Genomic DNA, 21,941 nt, shown 5'->3' with positions numbered 1-21,941 from the left:
TATTAAAAGGAGTTTCAGATGTCAATAAGTCAGTAGGGAGAAGATAGAGGAGACAAAAAATCCCTACTACACTTACTTTTTATTTATTTATTTTTTTTGAGATGGAGTCTCACTCTGTTGCCCAGGCTGGAGTGCAGTGGCACAATCTCAGCTTACTGCAACTTCTGACTCCCAGGTTCAAGTGATTCTCCTGCCTCAGCCTCCTGATTAGCTGGGATTACAGGCGCACACCACCACAACGGGCTAATTTGTGTATTTTTAATAGAGATGGGTTTTCACCATGTTGGTCAGACTGGTCTCAAACTCCTGACCTCATGATCCACCCACCTTGGCCTACCAAAGTGCTGGGATTACAGGCATGAGCCATCATGCCCGGCTACACTTACTTTTAAGGGAGGCCTCATAAACCTGACTTACAGTCTTTTTTGAGCCAACCGCCACAGGGAGGGGAATCTACAGGGCCTCACCTTTCCACATAGCTCCTTTCTCCTTTTGGGGATGGGCCGGGGACAATCCTGGGGTCTTACAGAAGATTGTGGTTGGTGGGCTGTGGTCAGCCATGGCTCTTTCCTGCCTTACTCCAGGCTTGTGTCCCTGCTAGGCCTGTTCCCATGCCATCCTGACCTTAGAAGACTTTCCTTTTTTTTTCCCTTCATCATAATTCCTTATTTTGTTACTGACTGCTAAGTTTGACATATTTGATGTTATTTCAATTGTCATTTAATACCCTTCAGATTGGAACACTGCTTTTCTGATATTCTGAGCAAATCCCTATTTTATTTTTGCCACTTGTAATGTAAAGAAGTTACTCTTGGACCGGGCAGCAGGGATTACTGATTCTGACTGGGTCAGTGACTAGAATATGAGGAGTACAAAGTGTGAGGTCTAATTTAAACCTGTTTGAGAGTTACTATTTGCAGATTTTAGTCAGCTTGTGATAGGCCAGGTATTTTGTCTGGACCCGGAGTTATCTTTGACTTGTAGACAGAATAAGGATCTGGAGAACAGTTAGGTATCCACTTGGTGTCCTTTTATTGGACTTGTTACAGTTAGTTAGTACTCTCCTGGGATCCAGGCTGTCAAACCTGCCAAGTCTGACCCATATCCAGATTTCCCTGTGCACTCAGGAGGTCATCTGTGGCCTTGATGAAGCCAGTGCTTTTTGGGAAAAATGGAGCAAGGCAATGCACTACAGAAGCACTGCACCCAGGAGTTAAGATCAAGTTCCGTGGACTCCACTTGCTGTTTCAGAAAATGCCCTGCTTCCTTCCTAGCTGACTTGACCTCCAGCATTAACAGGTGGAGGTGAGGAAGCAGGGTCTGCACTCTTGATTCTGCTGCTCTGGCTCCAGGCGTATTTTCTGAAACTGGACTCTCCTAGCCCTTAGCTTGTCAAGTTAGCCTGGCCAGAGTCTGGAGCCGATTGTTCCACTGGGCCATCGGCTATGACACTCTGCTCTCCATGGGCCGCTATGCACCCCTCTACTGTCCTTAGGATGGTTTGGAGCCTTCGATCCAGGGCAAGGAGGTGGGGTTCAGTGAGTACAGGGCTGAGCGGGTCTTCTAGCAGTGACTCTCGCATCACATCGCTGAGTCTGTAGTCGGCTTGGGCCAGCAGCTGCAGGTGCAAAAGCGTTTTCTTTTTTATCCTGAAAAGACAAAGTCATAGGAATCAAATAAGCAAATGTAAAGAAAATAACTTGCCTGAACTTGCTTCTTTCTCCACAAACAGCTGTTGTAGCTGATAGTCTTGGCCCTTCTCCCCCAGAGTCTTCTCAAGCACATTTAAATGAAAAACAGGTAAAAAGGGAATAAATGAAGGCAAAAATCCAGTATCTTGCAGTCCTTTGCCCAACTGCCATTTGATCAAGAAGCCTGCATAGCCATTTGTACTCTAATAACAATGATGCTGGGCCATATGCATTTTCTCTGACAAGGCTAAGGGAATCAAAACCAAAATGACACAATTTTTCAAGGAGTTTTTTTTTTTTTTGAGACAGAGTCTCACTCTGTCGCCAGGCTGGAGTGCAGTGTGGTGTGATCTTGGCTCACTGATTCAAGCAATTCTGCCTCAGCCTCCTGAGTAGCTGGGACTACAGGCATGCACCATCGCACCCAGCTGATTTCTGTATTTTTAGTGGAGACGGGGTTTCACTATTTTGGCCAGGCTGGTCTCGATCTCTTGACCTCGTGATCTACTTGCCTTGGCCTCCCAAAGTGCTTGGATTAACAGGAATGAGCCACCATGCCCAGCCTTCAAGGAGATTTAAAGTAGGTGAAATGAGGCCGGGCGTGGTGGCTTAAGCCTGTAATCCCAGCACTTTGGGAGGCTGAGGTGGGTGGATCACGAGGTCAAGAGATCGAGATCATCCTGGCCAACATGGTGAAACCCCGTCTCTACTAAAAATACAAAAATTAGCTGGGCGCGGTGGTGTGTGCCTGTAGTCCCAGCTACTTGGGAGGCTGAGGCAGGAGAATTGCTTGAACCTGGGAGGTGGAGGTTGCAGTGAGCCGAGATTGTGCCACTGCACTCCAGCCTGGCGCCTGGCAACAGAGTGAGACTCTGTCTCAAAAAAAAAAAAAAAAAAAAAAAAAAAAAGGTGAAATGGGAGAAGTTTCTAGTAGGTGAAATGATGAGCCATTTGCCATCTCAAAAGCCCTCAGTACTGCCAGCCTTTGTTTCTTGCTAACTTTATTGGTGTGTGACAGATTTTAAAATCACAGATGAAAATGTGGTAGGACCCATCTTTAGGATTTCAGTTTCTTTTTATGTGGGAATCTGACTTGAACTCTGATGCATAAGCAGCTTAATTGACTTTTGTCATAAGCAGGTACTGCTCACCCAGTCCTGCTCAGGAGGCAGTGAAAGGAGGCCAGAGAGAAGCTTGTTTAAATTAGCCTAAGACGTAGATGAAGAATACTCATTCTCTGCTCTGAGTTTTCCAGCTGGAAACGAGACGTTTTTGCTAGGTGTGACTATCATATTGATAATTAGCTGTGGATACTGCAGCTGAGCAGGTGGTCAATTTTACAAGCCTGGCTGAAACACCAGAGAAGTATGGAAGTAGGTTAGATATTCTCTAGAGAAATGGTGGCCAAGCAAGGGCTTTCGTGCCTTCTTCCAGTCGGCACAGGTTTACAGGACTTTAATCAGGATTTTGCTTAGATGGTGATCAAATCGTAATGTTTATGAGCTAATATGAGTGCTGGGCAAAGCAGAGGTCTGGTTAGTAGTATCAAAACCCGGCAGACTGCAAAAATAGGTGATTATCTAGGTCAACGATTAAAGTTGGCAACTGAAAGGTTTAAAGGATTAAATCCTAATTCATCCTACGTGGAAGGATGAAAAGACATGTTGTGGGGAAAATTTTGGTAGTTGTAGTACAGTCATGAATTGCTTACCGATGGGGATATGTTCTGAAAAATGTATCCTTAAGTAGTTTTGTCACGGTGTGAACAGAGTACTCACACAAACCTAGATGGTGTAGCCTTCTGCACGCTTAGGCTATATGATGTTGCTTGTTGGCGACAAACCTTTACAACACAGTGGTGAGCATCTGTGTATATGAACATATCCAAACATAGAAAATACTGTAAAAACTGTAAATGCAGTAAAAATACTATATTATTAACATAGTCTTATGGGACCACCATCATATATGCAGTCTGTCAGTGGCTGAAATGTCGTTATGCAGTGCATGAATGTTTAAGAAATGAGGTAATCCGTGACATTCTACCCACCTATGTCCTAGACCAGTGAAAACTGATGAAGCCCTTCAGACCTTGGCTGCAAGCAGCATGAAGGGTCACAACTGTTACTTGTTACTTGCCCTTGTGATCTGCTGCAGGAAAACTTACATGCAGCACTGAGAGAGAGGCGAGAGGATGGAGATTTCATCATGGGAGTGTCGTCCGAACCTAGGAGGAGAAACAGGCTTTTATGGGTGGCTGGTAGCATCCTTCTCATTCCCTTGAGGTTTCCTCTGTCCTCTCAGCATTTTGTGAATCACAGATTGGGGTAAAATGCCAGGCATCATGGCAGCTGCCTCTCCAGCCCCTCACCCCAGTCACACCACAATAACCTCTGTACAAAGATGTTAAAGCTAAGCAATCCTGTTTTCCTTCATTCATTCAGTAGCTGCAGAGGGCCAGCCACTGAGGATGCACCTGCTCTTGAAAACCTCACCCTGTTTCACTAGAGGGCACACGAGTGCTCTCAGGCTGGAGGAGGGTCAAGTGGTACATAAAAAGGTAAAGAGAAGGAAATGGAAGAAGCAGGGCTAGAAGGAGACAAGGCACATGATGGTGGAGCCCGTTTGCAGGGCATCAGTGTCTGTTTCCCCTGAGCAGTGGGCTGCGCAGAGCAGCACATCTGGGAGAGGGGAGTGTTGGACACACGTAGGGACACTCACCCTCTGGCATTGTCAAGGTGAATAAGGAACCCATCGTCCCCGAACTTGGTGAACATCTCGTAATGGTGCCGGTCCATATTTCCTGTGAAGGAGGGGAGAACTCAGAGCTGGGACCAGCAGGCCAGGGGGCACAGGTGCTCCTGACCTGAGTTCTTTCCAGGGAATGGAAGCCTGTCATCACTTCAGAGGCAGGGGCCTGAATGAAGCTGGGCCTTACAATGTCATCTCTCCAGGTCATCAGTGAAGCAGCCACAGGAGGGAAAAGGAAGCAGGAAGTGAAACAAGCAAACCATAAATGAACTTGTTTCAAGTCTAAGGCTTTCACTTCTGCCCCTGTGCCAGCTGTTGGCCAGGGATTTGAATGTGCAGAAAGTTACCTTTGCACCTCGTGTACATGTTGATATTGGCTTTCCTCAGCCCCGAGATCCTCAGCTGAGCCTGGTTGTAGTAAACAGACACAGCTAAACTTCCTGAAAGGCGTGATGATGAGCCAGATGTCTGATCTGCTTCAGACCTAAGCTCCTGTGTGATGGCCACCTTCCTAAGTGTCTCCTTTTCTCTCTGGAAGTCCCTGTGGGCCTGGAAGGTGGAATTACTATCTTGTTTGCGGTGGCCTTGCCTGAGGCCCTCCCTGCTACGTATTTGTTGTGTACTTTCTTTCCTTCCTGCCTAGTTTCCCCTCACTTGGTGATGTGAACAGACAACTTTCAATCTGATGCCCACTCAGGCCTGTGGCAGGGTGGGATGCCTGCCTTATGAGTGACGACCCCTTCAACTTCTTCCAGTTCTTTGAAGAGAGGGAAGCCCATTACCTTCTGTCCTCTGGGACCTCTGCCACTTCTGGGGCTGTGGGAGGTGCAGTGTTTCTCAGTCCTCATGAACCAGTTTGCAAGTTTGTGCTCAAGGTCACAGGGAACCCTCACCGCACAGCAGAGCCCACTTCTGCCGGGGGCCCGGGCGTGGAGACCTACCTATCAAGAAATCGAAGATGGCCATGTCGATGACGTTGAGGAGCCGCTGGCTGCTGTTGTATGGGTAGATCTGTTTCACTGTGTCACAGTAAAGGGGATTGACCTCCCACCTGAGAGGGAGAAGAAGTCCTGGGGCTGGAAAAGCCAAGATGGCAGGGTGTTGGGGGCTCACCCCACACCTCTCCCCCACCCCCCAATCCCTGCCTCCCTGATCCTGCCCTGGGCTGGTGGCAGCTTCTCACATTCAGAAAGACCCTGGGCAAGGACACATAAGGCTGCATATTCCATGTGGTGAGAATGTTCTGGGTCCTGACACTAAACCCATGGTTGAGATACTGCATGCCAGAGAGGAGATGTTGGGGCAGGCAGGAAAGGAGGGGCAATGACCCTCACCTGCTTCTTCGTCCCTTCCTCCATATTCCCTCTCACCAAGCCTCTGGGCCCCTGACCCTCCAGGGCTCCTGCACCACTCATAGACCCTCCATGGGCTGTTCCTGCCCTTTCTCTCTCACACATGGTTTTCTGCCTACAATGCTCCAATGCCCATTTTCACCTGAGAGCTCTTCTTAGCCTTCATAGAGTCCCTTAGGATCTGTCATGTCCTCCAGACATTCTGCCTGGTTACTTCTCTTCCCACTACGATTGTGATGGCTTGACTGATGGATTGATTCAGTCAGCTAGTGTTGAGTACCTGCTACGTGCCAGGGAGGGTGCTATGTCCTAGGGATACAGCAGTGAGGTCCTTGGCCTCCCAGGTCTTGCTCAGGGGAACCAGGTGTCCCTCCCGTGGGGTCCTTGTATGCTTCCTGGTTATTTATAGCAAGTGCTGTGGTGTATTTTCATGATCTGGCTACATGTCTGTCCTCCCCACTAGACCAAGGAGCTTCTCAAAGGGAGAGTCAGAGTCTTCCATTTCTGTATCCTGTAGCACCTAGTGTTGGATACATGGAAGGCTCTTTATAACTGAATAAATGAACTAAAGGGAGAAAACAGACCCAGGCCTGCTGATCTCAGGATCAATATGAAATGGGGAAAAGGTGTATTGAGGCAGCTTTTCAGATGCAAAAACCAAGCTAACTACAAGTGCTTGGTACAGGGTCTGTGGCTACTGTCAAGGACTAGACTGTGTGGCCTGGGGACCAACTCACTCCTCTTTTCCTGCCAGTGAGTAGGAGCGGATCCAGGGGTTGGGCACAGACAGCCTGGGGGCCAGGTTGAGGGATGGCAGGAAGGCAGAGAGGGAGCCCTCCAGCAGGTGTGGGTTTCCACAGACAGCATACTCCGTCTTGCACATGTATGGACACTTGGCAAAGAAGCACACGTTGCTGGCTGGAGGATGGGGAGGAGAGAGGAGAAGGAGTAAGAGGAGGGCTCTGGAGGCATGCCATCTTCTTGCCCTAGGAAGTCCACTGGGAGGGAAGGGAAGAAGAAGAAGGAAACATTGACTTTTCCAGAAGTGAGGGCGTGAATGCTACTAAGCTGAACCTCCTGGGTACCTGTTTTCAAATGTTCCAGTCTCACGCCATTCTATCCTTATGAATAGAACACTCTTTCTTACTCTGGGTGGATGACGTGGTGCGGGTGAGGCCAGCATTGTAGGGTCAATGCCCACACGGACGAGGTGGCATCTCACACACAACCTTCTCCCATCCACAGTTCTTCGTGTGTTACGGTCAAGCAGACCACGGTGGGAGTGTCTTACAACCTCATACGCCCCTCCCAGGAATGGATAGTGCTAGCAGCAGGGTGTCAGGCCCCTGCTGAATGCAAGGGTGGGCACTCTGGCTTACTATGTACTTAGACCTGGAATATCACTCAAGCCAGTACTTTACCTGGAGAGACAAAGAAAACACTCTGCAGGATTTCATTCTTGGTGACCTCTAGGATTTCCTTGGTGACATTCACTAGCCTCCCCACTGTTGGCGGCACCCGTCGGAAGTCCAGAATCCTGCAAGAGAGGAAGCTCTGTTCCATCTGAGCAATGATCAGGGAGTGGGGAGGAGGGGTTTTGTCCCCCAGCCAGTGCACATTAGGAATTGGCTGGTGTGCCCAGGAGGGTGGCCGGTGAGATGGGTCTCTGCTATGTTGAGCTGGTAATGCCTAGGTTAACACTGGGCCTTTAAACCTAGGTCTAAAGGAGTAGAGATGGCATAGAAAATGAATCCTTATTCTGTCAAGCCTCCTGGGCAAACCTTCCCACCATCCCAACTTCGTTCTTGCTCAGTGCTTCTCATATTTTAACGTCCCTGTGAGTCATCTGGCAATCTTATTCAAATACAGGCTCTGATTCAGTGGTTCTAGGGTGGGGCTGAGATTCCTTATTTCAAAAAGCTTATTGGAAGTGCCAATGATGCTACAGACTGCACTTTGGGTAGCAATGACTGAGCAAATAGAGGAATGTGCTTTCACCTAATATCATAACAGTGAGACTCCTTGGATAAATAGGAGTGGGTGCATTCTCCTCATTTTCAGATCAGGAAACTAGAGCAGCTGCCCCAGGCAGCATGGCAGGGAGCATGCTCTTTGTAGGTTGTTCTTTTCATTATATACATTAAAAGGCCTTGTGTTTTTTCATCTGCGGGGTTGCATGGGACATTTTGGGTTCAATGATACCACACTGAGGCACGAAGAAGATAAAAAGCCAGAAGGAAGAAATGCCAGGGAGTTCCCACCTGAGGGTCTGTCCGGCCACTCCTCCCAGAGGGTTGCAACTTACAGGCAGTGTCACCTCCATGGGGTCAGACGCTACCTGTCCAGATGGAAAGCTGCGATCTCAGCATTGTGTCTCTGAAAGTCAATGAAGTAGAAGAAGTCCACGGGCGTCTCTTCATCTCGCTGCTGTCTGGAAGAAAGGAAGGAATCACGCCCTGGACTCAGACTTCAGCTGGGAGCCTGAGAAGAGAGCTGATGAGCATGACCAGTGAGAAAGGAAAACAGGCTTTTATGCCTTTCATGTACACACGGGTGATGGCATGGCAAGTCAGGAATGGCCTGTGGCTCCCTTGGCCAGGAGAAGACATGCAAAATGGGAGGAGGCAGGCTTCTTGCAAGACATGGTCCTGCAGGCACCACCAATACCAGGTTTCCTACTTAAGAAGCTTTGGTGACAGTGACTGATTATTTTCAAAACCCAGCAGTTGAGAGAAAAGAAATAGATATTCTTCTGAGGATATAAGCACAAGAGACAGGAATGGTTAGCAGAACCAGAGGTAGAGTACAGACCCAGACACCCAAGGATGAAGAAAGGTGGGGTATGAGCCAGGAATTGGTAATGGAAAACTGGCCCAGAAAGGCAATTTAGTATGCTGGGGTTGAAGAACAAAAAAGTTGTGGGTCTTAGGGGGATGTGGGGGAAATATGTGGACCATCATCCCCTCAGAGAAACATAGCTGGATCAGGAGGGCTGAAGGTGGTTCGTGCAGAGGACATTGATTTATATACATTAAAAAAAATCTCTAATGGATTTCTGAAAAGCACTAGGCTACCTGAGTGTGGTGGGGCCTGCTGGGTGTGTACATTCAGGAAAGTGCTAATCATTAAGCGTATTGTGGTGTCACTTCTGGCCTTTAGGCTGACTTCGCCTCATGGCTAATAAACATGGAAGAATGATGATCTTCGAATAATTTTATCATCCACTGTGTGGGACTGTTAAAATGACTGCAAAGTAATTTTAAATGTAAATAAATGTAATATTGCAGAAAGCTATAAATAAGAAGCACTGGCAATTCAAACGGTGATGTACATTTTGCCAAAAACCACAAGTGAGTCCTGGAAACCACAGTGAGGTGCGCCAGAAGTGGAGATTCTGTTATAAACGGTGCAGCCACATGTACAGCACAGCCCTCCCAGCTCAGGCCTGACCAGCTTCTCATCATCGACGCTGGGTATCTGGGCTAGAAAGGACAGTCCCTCTTGCCAGTCTCATTTTAATTCCTGGATCCCATCTATAGGAACATAGCATCTCTCAGACACCCTTTAGGATCCTCTAAAACATTTTCTCATTTTTGTATGACATAAGATAGAAGTGATTTTAAATTCAAAGGTTGTTTTTACTTTCTATCAATGCTTCTCATACTTTGAGAAGCACGACTGCATGTCTCATTATACATTATATTGTATATATTACATTTTAAGAATATAATCTTTATGTTCCTAATATATATTTTCCAAAGATAAATTTCTACGTTCTGTCTTTAATCGGGAAAACAATGGTGTTTGCCTGAAATTACAGAAAAAAATGTAATTTTTCAAGAAGTACATTTTAAAATGATACTATTTTAGATTTTGGACTACATTTTATAAAAATGTAGATTACACTGTGTTGTGGTATAAAAATAGGTAAAATTGGCCCTATCACTGAATGTTGGAGGCTTTTGCATTATAGTTGGGAAAAAGCTGGTGAATGTGAACAATTTTTGTATAGGCGTCCCTTGGAGATATGGCAGGTTTGGTTCCAGACCACTACAATGAGGCAAATAGCAATAAAGCCATTCATGCAGATTTTTTGGTTTCCCACTCAATCAATATAAAAGTTACGTTTTTATTATGTTGGAGTCGAGTCTATTAAATGTGCAATAGCATTATGTTTAAAAAATGTATACATTTTAATGGAAAAACACTTTATTGCTAAAAAATGCTAACACTCATCTGAGCCTTCAGCAAGTCATAAACTTTTTGCTGACTGACTGGGGTCGTGGTTGCTGAAGGTTCGTGTGACTGTGGCAACTTTAAAAATAAGACAACACCTGTAATCCCAGCACTTTGGGAGGCTGAGGTGGGCAGATCATGAGATCAGGAGATTGAGACCATCTTGGTCAGCATGGTGAAACCCCATCCCTACTGAAAATACAAAAATTAGCTGGGTGTGGTGGTGCACACCTGTAATCCCAGCTACTCGAGAGGCTGAGGCAGGAGAATCCCTTGAACCCAGGAGGCGGAGGTTGCAGTGAGCCAAGATCGTGCCTCTGCACTTCAGCCTGGCTGCAAAGCGAGACTCCATCTCAAAAAAAAAAAAGTTTGCTGCATCGATTCACAAAAGATTTATCTGTAGCATGCAATGCTGTTTAAGAGCATTTTATGCACAGTAGAACTTCTGTCAAAACTGAAGTCAATCCTCTCAAACCCTGCTGCTGCTTTATCAACTAAGTTTGCATAATATTCTAAATCCTTTGTGGCCATTTCAACAATGTTCACAGCATCTTCACCAGGAGTAGATTCTATCTTAATAAACCACTTTCTTTGCTTATCCATAAGAAGCAACTCCTTGTCTCTTCAAGCTTGATCATGCAATTGCAACAATTCAGTCACATTTTCAGGCTCCACTTCTCATTCTAGTTCTCTTGTGATTTCTACGTCTGCAGTTATCTTCTCCACTGAAGTCTTGAACACTTCAAAGTCATTTATGAGGATTGAAATCAATCTTCTTTTAAACTCCTGTTAATGTTGACATTTCTAACCTCCTTCCATGAATCATGCATTTTCTTAATGGCATCTAGAAGGGTGAATCCTTTCCAGAAGGTTTTCAAATAACCTTGTCCAGGTTGATCAGAGGAATCACTAACTGAATCACTAACTATGGCAGCTATAGGCTTACGAAATGTTTTTCTTAAATTGTAAGACTTGAAAGAATGACTCGTTGGTCCATGGGCTGCAGAATGGATATTGTGTTAGCAGGCATGAAAACAATATTCATCTCCTCGGACATCTCCAGCAGAGCTCTTGAGTGACTAGGTGCATCGCCAACTAGTGGTAATATTTTGAAAGGAATCTTTTTTTTTTTTTTTTTTTTTTTGCTGAGCAGTGAGGTCTCAACAGTAGACTTAAAATATTCAGTAAACCATGCTATTAACAGATGTGTGGTCATCCATACTTTACAGGCAGAGTAAATTTAGCATCATTCTTGAGGGCCTGAGGATTTTTTGAATGGCAATCGAGCATTGGCTTCAACTTAAGCTACCAGCAACATTATCACCTAATGAGAGTCAGCCTGTCCTTTGAATCTTTGAAACCAGGCATTGACTTTTCTTCTGTAGTTATGGGGAAAGTCCTAGATGGTATCTTCTTCCAATAGAAGGCTGTTTCATCTACACTAAAAATCTATTGTTAGTGTAGCTACGTTCATCAATGATCTTAGCTAGATCGTCTGGATAACTTGGTGCAGCTTCTCCATCAGCATTTGCTGCTTCACCCTGCACTTTTATGTTATGGAGATGGCTTCTTTCCTTAAACCTCACAAACTGACCTCTGTTATCTTCTAACTTTTCTTTTGCAGCTTTCTCACCTGTCTCAGCCTTCATTGAGGAGCATTAGAACCCTGCTATGGATTAAGCTTTGGCTTAAGGAAATGCTGTGGCTGGTTCAATCTTCTATCCAGATAACTAAACTTGCTCCATATCAGCAATGAGGCTGTTTTGCTTTCTTATCATTCGTGTGTTCACAGGAGCAGCGCTTTCAAATTCTTTCAAGAACTTTTCGTTTGCATTCACAACTTGGCTAACTGGCACAAAAAACTTAGCTTTCTGCTTGTTGGCTTTCAACATGCCTCCTCACTAGCCTCATGAATCATTTCCAGCTTTCCATTTAAAGTGAGAGATGTAACACTCTTCCTTTCATGTGAACACTTCAGAGGCCCTTGTGTTACTAACTGGCCTGATTTCAATATTATTGTGTCTCAGGGAATAAGGAGGCTTGAGGAGAGGGAGAGAGACTCGGGGAACAGCCAGCTGTTGGAGCAGTCACAACACACATTTAGGCCAGGTGCAGTGGTTCATGCCTGTAATCCTAGCACTTTGGGAGACCAAGGTGGATGATCACTTGAGGGCAGGAGTTCGAGACCAGCCTGGCCAACACAACGAAACCCCTTCTCTACTAAAAATAGAAAAAATTAGCTGGGCGTGGTGGTGGGCACCTGTAATCCCAGCTACTTGGGAGGCTGAGGCATGAGAATTGCCTGAACCCAGGAGGTGGAGGTTGCAGTGAGCTGAGATCGTGCCACTGCACTCCAGCCTGGGCAACAGACTGAGACTGTCTTGAAAACAAAATTATGTTTATTAAGTTCACTATCTTATATGGGCATGATTTGTGGTGCCTCAAAACAATTTCAACACTAACATCAACAATCACAGATCACAGACTGCCATAACACATGTAATAATAAAAGAGTTTGAAGGCCAGGAGCAGTAGCTGATGCCTATAATACCAGCACTTTGGGAAGTTGAGGTGGGCGGATCACCTGAGGTCAGGAGTTCGAGACCACCCTGGCCAACATGGTGAAACCCTGTTTCTACTAAAAATGCAAAAATTAGCCAGGTGTGGTGGCTGGCGCTTGTAGTCTCAGCTACTTGGAAGGCTGAGGCAATAGAATCACTTGAACCCAGGAGGCAGAGATTGTAGTGAGCTGAGATCGCACCATTGGACTCCAGCCTGGGTGACAGAGTGAGACTGTCTCAAAAAAAAAAAAAATTTGAAATATTATGAGAATTGCCAAATGTGACCCAGAGACATGAAGTGAGCACATGTTGTTGGAAAAATGGCACTGACAGATTTGCTTGATACAGAGTTGCACAAGCCTTCAATTTGTAAAAAACATAATATCTGCAAAGTGCAATAAAGTGAAATGCAGATACAGAGAACTATGCCTGTATTTGTTTTAACTGACCAGGCAGAGAAGACGTTTTAGGCTGTGAGTTACGTTACTTTATTTTTCTGCAAAGGAAACACTACAGGTTCTAGTAGTTTTTCTTCCCTGATACAAAAGAACTGAGGGTGGAGCTCATCCACTGCATATTAGCTTCCAGTTTAAACAAATTAGAGACATCTGGCTGGGTGCGGTGGCTCACGCCTGTAATCCCAGCACTTTGAGAGCCCAAGATGGGGGAATCACCTGAGGTCAGGAGTTCAAGACCAGCCTGGCCAACATGGCAAAACCTTGTCTCTACTAAAAATACAAAAATTAGCTGGGCATGGTGGCATGCACCTGTAATCCCAGATGCTCAGGAGGCTGAGGCAGGAGAATTGCTTGAACCTGGGAGGCCGAGGTTGCAGTGAGCCGAGACGGTGACACCTGTATTCCAGCCTGAGCCACAAGAGCAAAACTCCATCTCAAAGAAAAAAAAATTAGAGACATCCTATTGTGCCACATACACATTTTGCTCAGAGAACAGACTCTATGGTCCTGGTGATTTGTGGTGCATTTGCAGATTTATCATTACTTGTATGCTTCTTGTTAATGTCTCATGTTTCTCTATCAGTGTTCCTTATGTTACCTCTCTCTAACTGGTGCTCTCTGTTGAATATATATTATGCGCACTTGACTAACTGTAACAATAATTCAAAACTCCGTAACAACCAGAAGCTCACTGGTGGCTCTTGTGTTCAGCTGAGTGTTGTGCCAAAGAGTCACATGTCTACTTGTGGAACCTCTGCTAATTGCCCTGTGTATTGGCTGTTCAGCTCATTTCAAAGGAACACAATGTATTTATTTATGTATTTTATTTATTTATGTACTCTTTATGCCAGAATATAAGATAAGGTCTCTCCTGAAATTGTCCCTTGGAGAGGAGTCTCTGTATTCAAGCCCTGGCATAGTCAATGACTCTATTTTGTTTGGGACAGATACATTAACCTGGAATGACTTGACTTTGTGGTGGTTTTACTGCCTAGTATAACTGGTCACATCAGGTGATGGGGGAGGGGAGCGGGGAAATAATTTAATATTGATTTAACGTTCACCCCCAACTTGACTCTAAGTGATGATGACAACCAATGCCCCAAATTTTTGACAAGTAAAATCTATAGTGGGAGAAAAAAAAGCAATATTTCTAAATCAATATACTGTTTTTTATGATGGGGTTTAAAAATCAATATAAATATAAGCATAGATTCAATTGTTTCATGTACATTTCTGGAAAGTTTTAAGTTGATCTAACAACTAGGATTTTGGATCTTTCACATAGGAAAAATGAGACACTTTTTTTTTTGAGATAAAGACTCCCTCTGTTGCCCAGGCTGGAGTGCAGTGGTGCAATCTTAGCTCACCACAACCTCCTCCTCCTGGGTTCAAGCGATTCTTCTGCCTCAGCCTCCCATGTAGCTAGGACTACAGGTATGCACCACCACATCTGACTAATTTTTGTATTTTTTGTAGAGATAGGATTTCGCCACATTGGCCAGGCTGGTCTCAAACTCCTGACTTCAGATGATCCACCCACCTTGGCCTCCCAAAGTGCTGGGATTACAGGTGGGAGCCACGGTGCCTGGCAGAGGAACTCTTTATACAGCAGTGGTGGAGTGTGAACTTAGCAATCCAGCTGCCTAGGTTTGAATCTGGGTCTGCTGTTTGCAGCTGGATGATTGGGATGAGATGGTCTCTTTCAGCCTCAGTATCTTTATCCATAAAGTGGACATTATAAGAGTACCTGACTCATAATCTTACCCACGATCCAAGGACACAATTTAGGCCATTGTGTGGCATAGATGCTAGAAGGGGCCTGATAATGACAAGCTCTTGGTATTTTCAATGATTATTATTATCACCCAAAACACTTCTATGCTTAGGACAGATTAGAGAATCTCTGAATAACTGGCAGAAAGATTTTGGGTCACTTTTATGAATTTTTGGTCCAAATTTTCCCAGGGCCACCCCAACGAGGTGTGGAAAGGAGGAAGGCAGTCACTTACCTCATGGGTTTGAACATGGCCTTCCCGAAATCTGAGAACCTCAGCACCAGCTTGAGGTGGACCCCACTGGGTTTCACAACTGTGAAAGGCAGAAGGGTGGGTTAAGCCCAGGCATGTGACTGTTCCTTCAATAAGCCCAGCCAACTTCTCTTTTCTCTTATGTAATGGGACCCTGAAGACTAGGATGTGGTCATCATAGCCTGCAGGGTAAACGCCATGGTGTCAGGCCATAGTGACTGTGTCCAGGGGTTCAAGACAGTACTTTTTACTTTTGGAGGTGAAGGCTGGAGGGTCGCCTGAACCCAGGAGTTTGAGACCTGTCTGGGCAATACAGCGAGGACCCCATCTTGAAAAACAAAAAAAGTACATTTTCTGCTGGGATGGGAAAAGAGCAAAAAATACAATTAAGACATTTAGTGAAAACCCTAAAGAATGTTTTCCTAAGAAGAACGAACCCTTTCCTCTGTGTTTCAACTACATCTTTGTAGATTCTATTTATGCCATCTGTTGTATGAGACTAGTCTGTTAATCTATGCCTCTTTCTACTTAAGACTGTATACCTGGGCTGGGACCAAGGCTTGGCAAATGAGTGCTCCTTAGGTGCAGGGAATGCTACTTCCTTAAATTTTGCATCCTGGGCACCTCACTTGCCTTACTCTCTCCCTGGTCCTGGAGGGTCGGGACAATATCTCACTCACCTTGTGTTCTAGAAAATGGTCAATGGCAGGTGCTTAACTGGAGAAAAGGGAAGCCTGGGGTGGTGTGAACTTTGTTTTTCAAACCTTAGTGATAGGGTTAGGCTTTCTGTCCCCACCCAAATCTCATCTCAAATTGTTGAGGGAGGGATGTTGTAGGAGGTGATTGGATCCTCGGGGCAGTTTTCCCTATGCTGTTCTTGTCATAGTGAGGTCTCACGAGATCTCACGGTTTTATAAAGGGCTCTTTCCCCTTCGCATCCTCTCTCTCCTGCCGCCATGTGAGATGTGCCTTGCTTCCCCTTCACCTTCCACCATGATTGTAAGTTTCCTGAGACCTCCTAGCTATGCTTCCTGTGAAGCCTGCAGAACTGTGAGTCAAATAAACCTCTTTTCTTTATAAATTACCTAGTCTCAGGCATGTCTTTACAGTAGTGTTAAAATGGACTAATACATTTTGACATGCCCCGTCAGATGTAGTCACATGTACACATTTCTGATGTATGTTCCACACATTGAAGTAAAGGGATGGGGCCACTCATGGCTGGTGATGACAGGCTTGACGGCTTTAGGGTCTAGACCCACCTATAACCAGGTCACAGCACTCCTGGAGGGGAGCTCCGCCACTCTCAGTCCTAGCCTTTTGATTCCATTAATCACTTATCCTAGTAAGTCTCAGCCCTGGCTACATTAGAATCACCTAGGCCTCACTGTCTGCACTTGAATCAAAATTCCTGGGGCTGGAGGCTGGACAGGAACACTTTTTAAAGCTCCCCCAGTGATTTATATATGTATCTGTGTGTATGTATATATATATATAGAGAGAGAGAGAGAGAGAGATACAGAGTCTCACCCCGTTACCTAGGCTGGAGTGCAGTGGCACGATCTCGGCTCACTGCAACCTCCGCCTCCCAGGTTCAAGTGATTCTCCTGCCTCAGCCTCCTGAGTAGCTGGGATTACTGGCACATGCCACCATACCCAGCTAACTTTTTATATTTTTGGTAGAGATGGGATTTTACTGTGTTGGCTAGGCTGGTCTCGAACTCCTGACTTCAAGTGATCCACCCGACTCAGACTCCCAAGGTGCTGGGATTACAGGTGTGAGCCACTGCACCTGGCCAATTCTAATATTTTATCAATAGTGGGAACCATTTGTTTCTTGAATTTGAAAGCATGCTCCAATCGCTTGAGGATTTTGTTAAAATTCAGATTCTGATTCAGAAAGAGAGTGAGACTCTGCATTTCTGATGAGCTCCTCAGTGATGTTGATGATGCTTTTCCTGGGCCATGCATTGCCCAGCGGGGCCTACACAGCCCTTCCTCTTAAGTGCCTTTTCTTGTTGTGGGTGGATGGAGGGAAATGTTGAGTTCTCAGAGGTTAGGCAGAGAACCATGCTCCTTCCACTCTTGCCCAAGGTCCCCACTGGAGTGGATTCTGGGGTTTGCACAGCTGTGAGGATGAGGAGGCTGGGTGGGGGCAGGGCCAGATCACTTACTCTGGGTGCAGTCACACGCCCCAAGCAAGGCTTTCTCATCTTGACTGTAATCTGCAAAGGAGGAGAAGGGCAATGAAACTTCCAGTCTTGTTCCTGGGAGAGGCTACAACATGAGGATCCCTTGACTCTGGTACAGATCACCAGAGGGGAGACTGTAATGTAGCCAGGGGCCCTTGACCATTTCACGAGAGAGCTCTTGAGCCCAGGAGACTGCAGCCTCTTTCTCTGCTCTGTCCCAGAGCCCTGCTCTCTAGTCCTTCAGTTGGTACTCCAGCAATACCTGGCTGGGAGACTGAGTCTGGTTTTGTCTCTGCTAATAATTTGCTGTTTCATTTAGATTGTTTTAGTGCTTGACAGCACAGACTTGGTATTAGCAGGCCTGTGTTTGAATCCCAGCTCCACCCTTTAGGTCCTTGGCCAAGTTACTTAACCTTTCTGGGTCTCAGTTTCCCTGTCTGTAAAATGGCAATGGTAATATCCATGCCATAAGGTCTTCGGATGAAAGAGAATGCATCATCTGCTTCAAACGAAGCACCCAATAAATGGTAGAGATCACTTTCCTTTAGATGTAACAAACAAAAGAATATTTACTATGCCTCCCTTACGGGGTCAGGATGAGATTATTGTCATAGGATCTCTTTCAGAAGGAAAAAGATCAATGCCTATGTTCTTCTGTCTCTCAGGTGTCAGCGTCAAGCCTTTAGTATTCCACTCTGGAGCCTGGCCTGGGATGCTTTACCCAGACTCTCTGAGAGAAAGTCAATCCCTCTTGCCTGATTCCATGAATCTTACCAGCACTGATGGTGGGAAAGTGCCTCATATCTTGCAGAAGTTTGCTGACAATAGGATTGGACCGGGAGTAGAGCCCATGGCGGTTAATACCCAGGTGGAATTGGACCCAGCTGGCCTCAAGTCGGAGCTGCACTGGGGGGTCCAGGGAGGTGAGGTTCATCTGCTCTCTGTACATCTTGTGTCGCCTGAAAGAGCCAGATAGTTGTTCATTAGAGGAACAAGAATGCAAAGAGCCACCAAGATACCTTGTCTGCACTTTTTATTCATCTTTTCATTTATTCCACAAGTGTATTAAGCATCTAATGAGGGGTAGGCTTTAAGCTGTGCTTAGGATATCATGGGGAGCAAAGCACCTGTGGGGTCCTTTCTTACCCTCAGAGAGCTTACACTCTAGTGAGTGAAACACACAAATAGTTATACAATATCATACACAAATACTTAATTACAAACTATGGCAAATCCTGGGAAGGAAAAAAGGCAGATTTCTAAGAGTAAAACTAGGGCTTCAATAATCTGGGATTTCAGGGCAAGACTGTGGTCTTCTTTGCACACTTTCCCATTAAAAGTCTCTGTCTTATATCTCCTTGTATTTTATATTCCAAGGAATCAGAAGATAGAGGAGAGAAGGCAATTGGTAAGAATAAAAAGAAGAGAGAGTGCAGATCTTTAAGTGGGGCTGGAAGCTGAGTTAGATTAATCAATACATCATAAAAGAAAAGAAGAATTAATGAGCCATTTACTTTTTGTTCAGGAAAAAATAAAAATAAAAAATGATGGTGCTACCATTTAGAGACGTAGAGTGTAATTTGGGAAACACATTGTATGTCTATGAAATAACCAGAGCAAAATGCAAGGCTGTTATAAATCACCTGTTAAACATGTGGCTCAGATGGAAACGCCTTAACATTTTGGGAAAAGGGAAAGATGAATCTAGGATGAAGTAGTCTGAGGACAAGCACAGTGAAGAAGGCAGACTTCAGCTGGATACTAAAGAATGGGGGGAATTTGGCTTGAAGGGGACAGGGAGGGTACTTCTGCATTGGAGACCACATGAGCACTATGACAGGTAGGCAAGAAACTGGTGTAGCTGGGGATGAGAGAGGCAGGTTGAATAAATGGACTGTGGAATGAGAAGATGGAGGCCTCCACACTGGAAGGGAAGGCAAATTCATATGACGTCATCTGGCTGGGAAAAGTTGAATGTGAGAGATAGGTGGGATTATAGGGGCAGGGTTTTGCAGTTCCTATATATCCCTATTTCTCAAATGTGACAGTATACCTCTGGCGTCTGGGGCAGGGTGGAAAGCAAAACAAACATGGCAGAACTGGGAGTGTCAAATTTTCTCATTGGTCAAGAGTTTCAAAAATTACCACTTTGGGAGGCTGAAGCAGATCACTTGAGGTCAGGAGTTTGAGAGAGACCAGCCTGGAAAACATGGCAAAGCCCTGTCTCTACTAAAATACAAAAATTAGCCTGGCATGGTGGCGCACTCCTGTAATCCCAGCTACTCGAGAGGCCGAGGCAGGAGAATCACTTGAACTTGGGAGGTGGAGGTTGCAGTGAGCTGAGATCGCGCCTCTGCACTCCAGCCTGGGCGACAGAGTGAGACTCTGACTCAATAAAACAAAAATTACTTTCCATCAAAATAAAAATAGACGTATTATGGGGAAGGAAACAAAACACACCACAGGGATTTGAATCCACTTGTGATCTTAGTGATTGCAGTGGAATGAATGTTTATGTTCCCTTCAAATTCGTATGTTGAAATTTTAACCTCCAAGGTGATGGCATTAGAGGTGGGGCCCCTGGGGAGTGAATTAGGTTATGAGGGGGTAGCCCTCATGAATGGGATTAGTGCCCTCATAAAAGAGACCTCAGAGAAATCCCTCATCCCTTCTGCCATGTCAGATTACAGCAAGAAGATGGCATCTGTGAACTAGCAAGAGGGGCCTCACCAGATATGGAATCTGCCAGCACCCTGATATTGGACTTCTCAGCCTCCAGAACTGTGAGAAATACATTTCTGTTGTTCACAAGTCATCCAGCTTATAGTATTGATTATGGTACCCCAAACAGACTAAAGTGGTTTTGCTTCACCATTTCTTTCCCACTTTTTACACCCAGAACGAAGTGTACTAACCCAAGACATCATTGCCCAGTGCAGAGGAGAATAGGGTAATCACTACCCCCCTTCATGGTGTTTCCTTGTAAGAATGTAACCCAATCGTATTTTCTCAGAGACATGTGACATGTCTCTGAGAAAATACGATTTTATGGTAAGCAGGGTTCTAAAATTGGCCTCTAAGACTCCATGCCCTAATTTCCAGAACCTGTGACTATAAAAAGCTCACACTCCATGACTATGCTGTGTTCATGGCATAGCTGAATTTAGGGAGGTTGTCAAGGTGTGCCTCATTGAATCACATGAGCCCTGGAAAGTAAAGGATTTTTTCTGGCTGTTATCAGAAGTCCAAAAGATCCAGAGCATCAGAAGGATTTGATACACCGTTGTTGGCTTTGAAGATGGAGAGGGTCAAGTGGAAGGACCAGAGAGTTGCCATGAGTATCTGAGAATGCTTCCTGGCTGGAGCCAGCAAGGAAATGGGGGCAAGGAACTGAATTCTACCAACAACGAGAATGAGCTTATAGGAGGACCCCTGAGCTGCTGATGAGAATGCAGCCAACCAACACCTTGATTTTAGCCTTGTGAGATCCTAGCAGAAAATGAGTCATACCATCTGATATGGTTTGGATGTTTGTCCGCTCCAAATCTCATGTTGTAGTCCTCATTGTTGAAGGCAGGGCCTGGTGGGAGGTAATTGTAACGGAGGTGTGGGTCCCCATGAATGGCTTAGCACCACCTCCTAGCTGATGAGTGAGGTCTTGCTCGGACTTCCTGTGAGATCTGGGTGTTTAAAAGTATATGGCCCCTCCCTGCTCACTCTCTTATGCTCCTGCTCTGCCATGTGACGTGCCCGTTCTGTATCACCTTCTGCCATCAGTAAGTTTTTTGAGGCTCTCACCAGAAGCAGCATGCTTCCTGTACAGCCTGCAGAATCATAATCCAATTAAATTTTTTTAAAAACAAATTACCCAGCTTCAGGTATTTCTTTTTTTTTCTTTCTTTCTTTTGAGACGGAGTTTTGTTCTTGTTGCCCAGGCTGGAGTGCAATGGCGCAATCTCGGCTCACTGCAACTTCTACCTCCCAGGTTCAAGAGGTTCTCCTGCCTCAGCATCCTGAGTAGCTGGGATTATAGGTGCATACCACGCCCAGCTAATTTTATATTTTTAGTAGAGATGGGGTTTTACCATGTTGGTCAGGCTGGTCTTGAACTCCTGACCTCAGGTGATCTACCCACCTTGGCCTCCCAAAGTGCTGGGAATATAGGCGTGAGCCACGGCGCCTGGCCACTTATTTCTTCATAACAACACAAAAATGGCCTGAAACATCATCCCAGACTTCTGACCTATAGGACAAATGGGGTGTTGCTCTAAGTGTCTAAGTTTGTGGTAATTTGTGCTCAGAAGCACAAAATGAATACATATTTTGTTTAGAGAGGCTCAAAAGCTAAATGCTCTTATTTTAAGCATATGCTTTTATTTCTTTTAAAAATAACCCTAAGTAATATTTGTTATTATATCTAGAAAACTATTCATACAAGTGCTTTTGTTTGTTTGTTTCTTTTAGAGATGGGGATCTTGCTCTGTCATTCAGACTGGAGTGCAGTGGCACAATCACAGCTCACTGCAGCCTTGAACTCCTGGTTTCGGGCAATTCTCCTGCCTCAGCCTCCCAAGTAGTTAGGACTACAGGCATGCACCACAAAGCCCAGCTAATTAAAAAAAATTTTTTTGGAAGAGTCAGAGTCTTGCTTTGTTGCCCAGGCTGGTCTT

At 45.3% G+C, this 21,941-nt stretch overlaps 1 protein-coding gene across 1 annotated transcript in view; it reads right to left on the bottom strand.

Moving 5' to 3' along the window:
• Positions 1 to 1,008: 1,008 nt before the first annotated feature.
• Positions 1,009 to 21,941, bottom strand: part of FAM20A (FAM20A golgi associated secretory pathway pseudokinase) — a 61,104-nt gene continuing 40,171 nt past the window's right edge. The window contains exons 2-11 of the mRNA XM_021670880.2: positions 18,046 to 18,230; positions 17,254 to 17,304; positions 15,062 to 15,140; positions 8,133 to 8,225; positions 7,216 to 7,331; positions 6,532 to 6,712; positions 5,384 to 5,493; positions 4,413 to 4,494; positions 3,859 to 3,918; positions 1,009 to 1,649 (exon numbers count right to left, since the gene is read on the bottom strand). Coding sequence (XP_021526555.2) covers positions 1,385 to 1,649; positions 3,859 to 3,918; positions 4,413 to 4,494; positions 5,384 to 5,493; positions 6,532 to 6,712; positions 7,216 to 7,331; positions 8,133 to 8,225; positions 15,062 to 15,140; positions 17,254 to 17,304; positions 18,046 to 18,230 — 1,222 coding nt within the window. The 3' untranslated portion in view covers positions 1,009 to 1,384. The remainder of the gene's footprint in view (positions 1,650 to 3,858; positions 3,919 to 4,412; positions 4,495 to 5,383; positions 5,494 to 6,531; positions 6,713 to 7,215; positions 7,332 to 8,132; positions 8,226 to 15,061; positions 15,141 to 17,253; positions 17,305 to 18,045; positions 18,231 to 21,941) is intronic.

Source organism: Aotus nancymaae, unplaced genomic scaffold (genome assembly GCF_030222135.1).
Source record: "Aotus nancymaae isolate 86718 unplaced genomic scaffold, 86718_ANA_hifiasm-v0.15.2.pri h1tg000089l, whole genome shotgun sequence".
NCBI lineage: Eukaryota > Metazoa > Chordata > Mammalia > Primates > Aotidae > Aotus > Aotus nancymaae.
The sequence above is the reverse complement of the archived record's forward strand: the minus strand, read 5'-3'. Positions and strand labels throughout refer to the sequence as shown.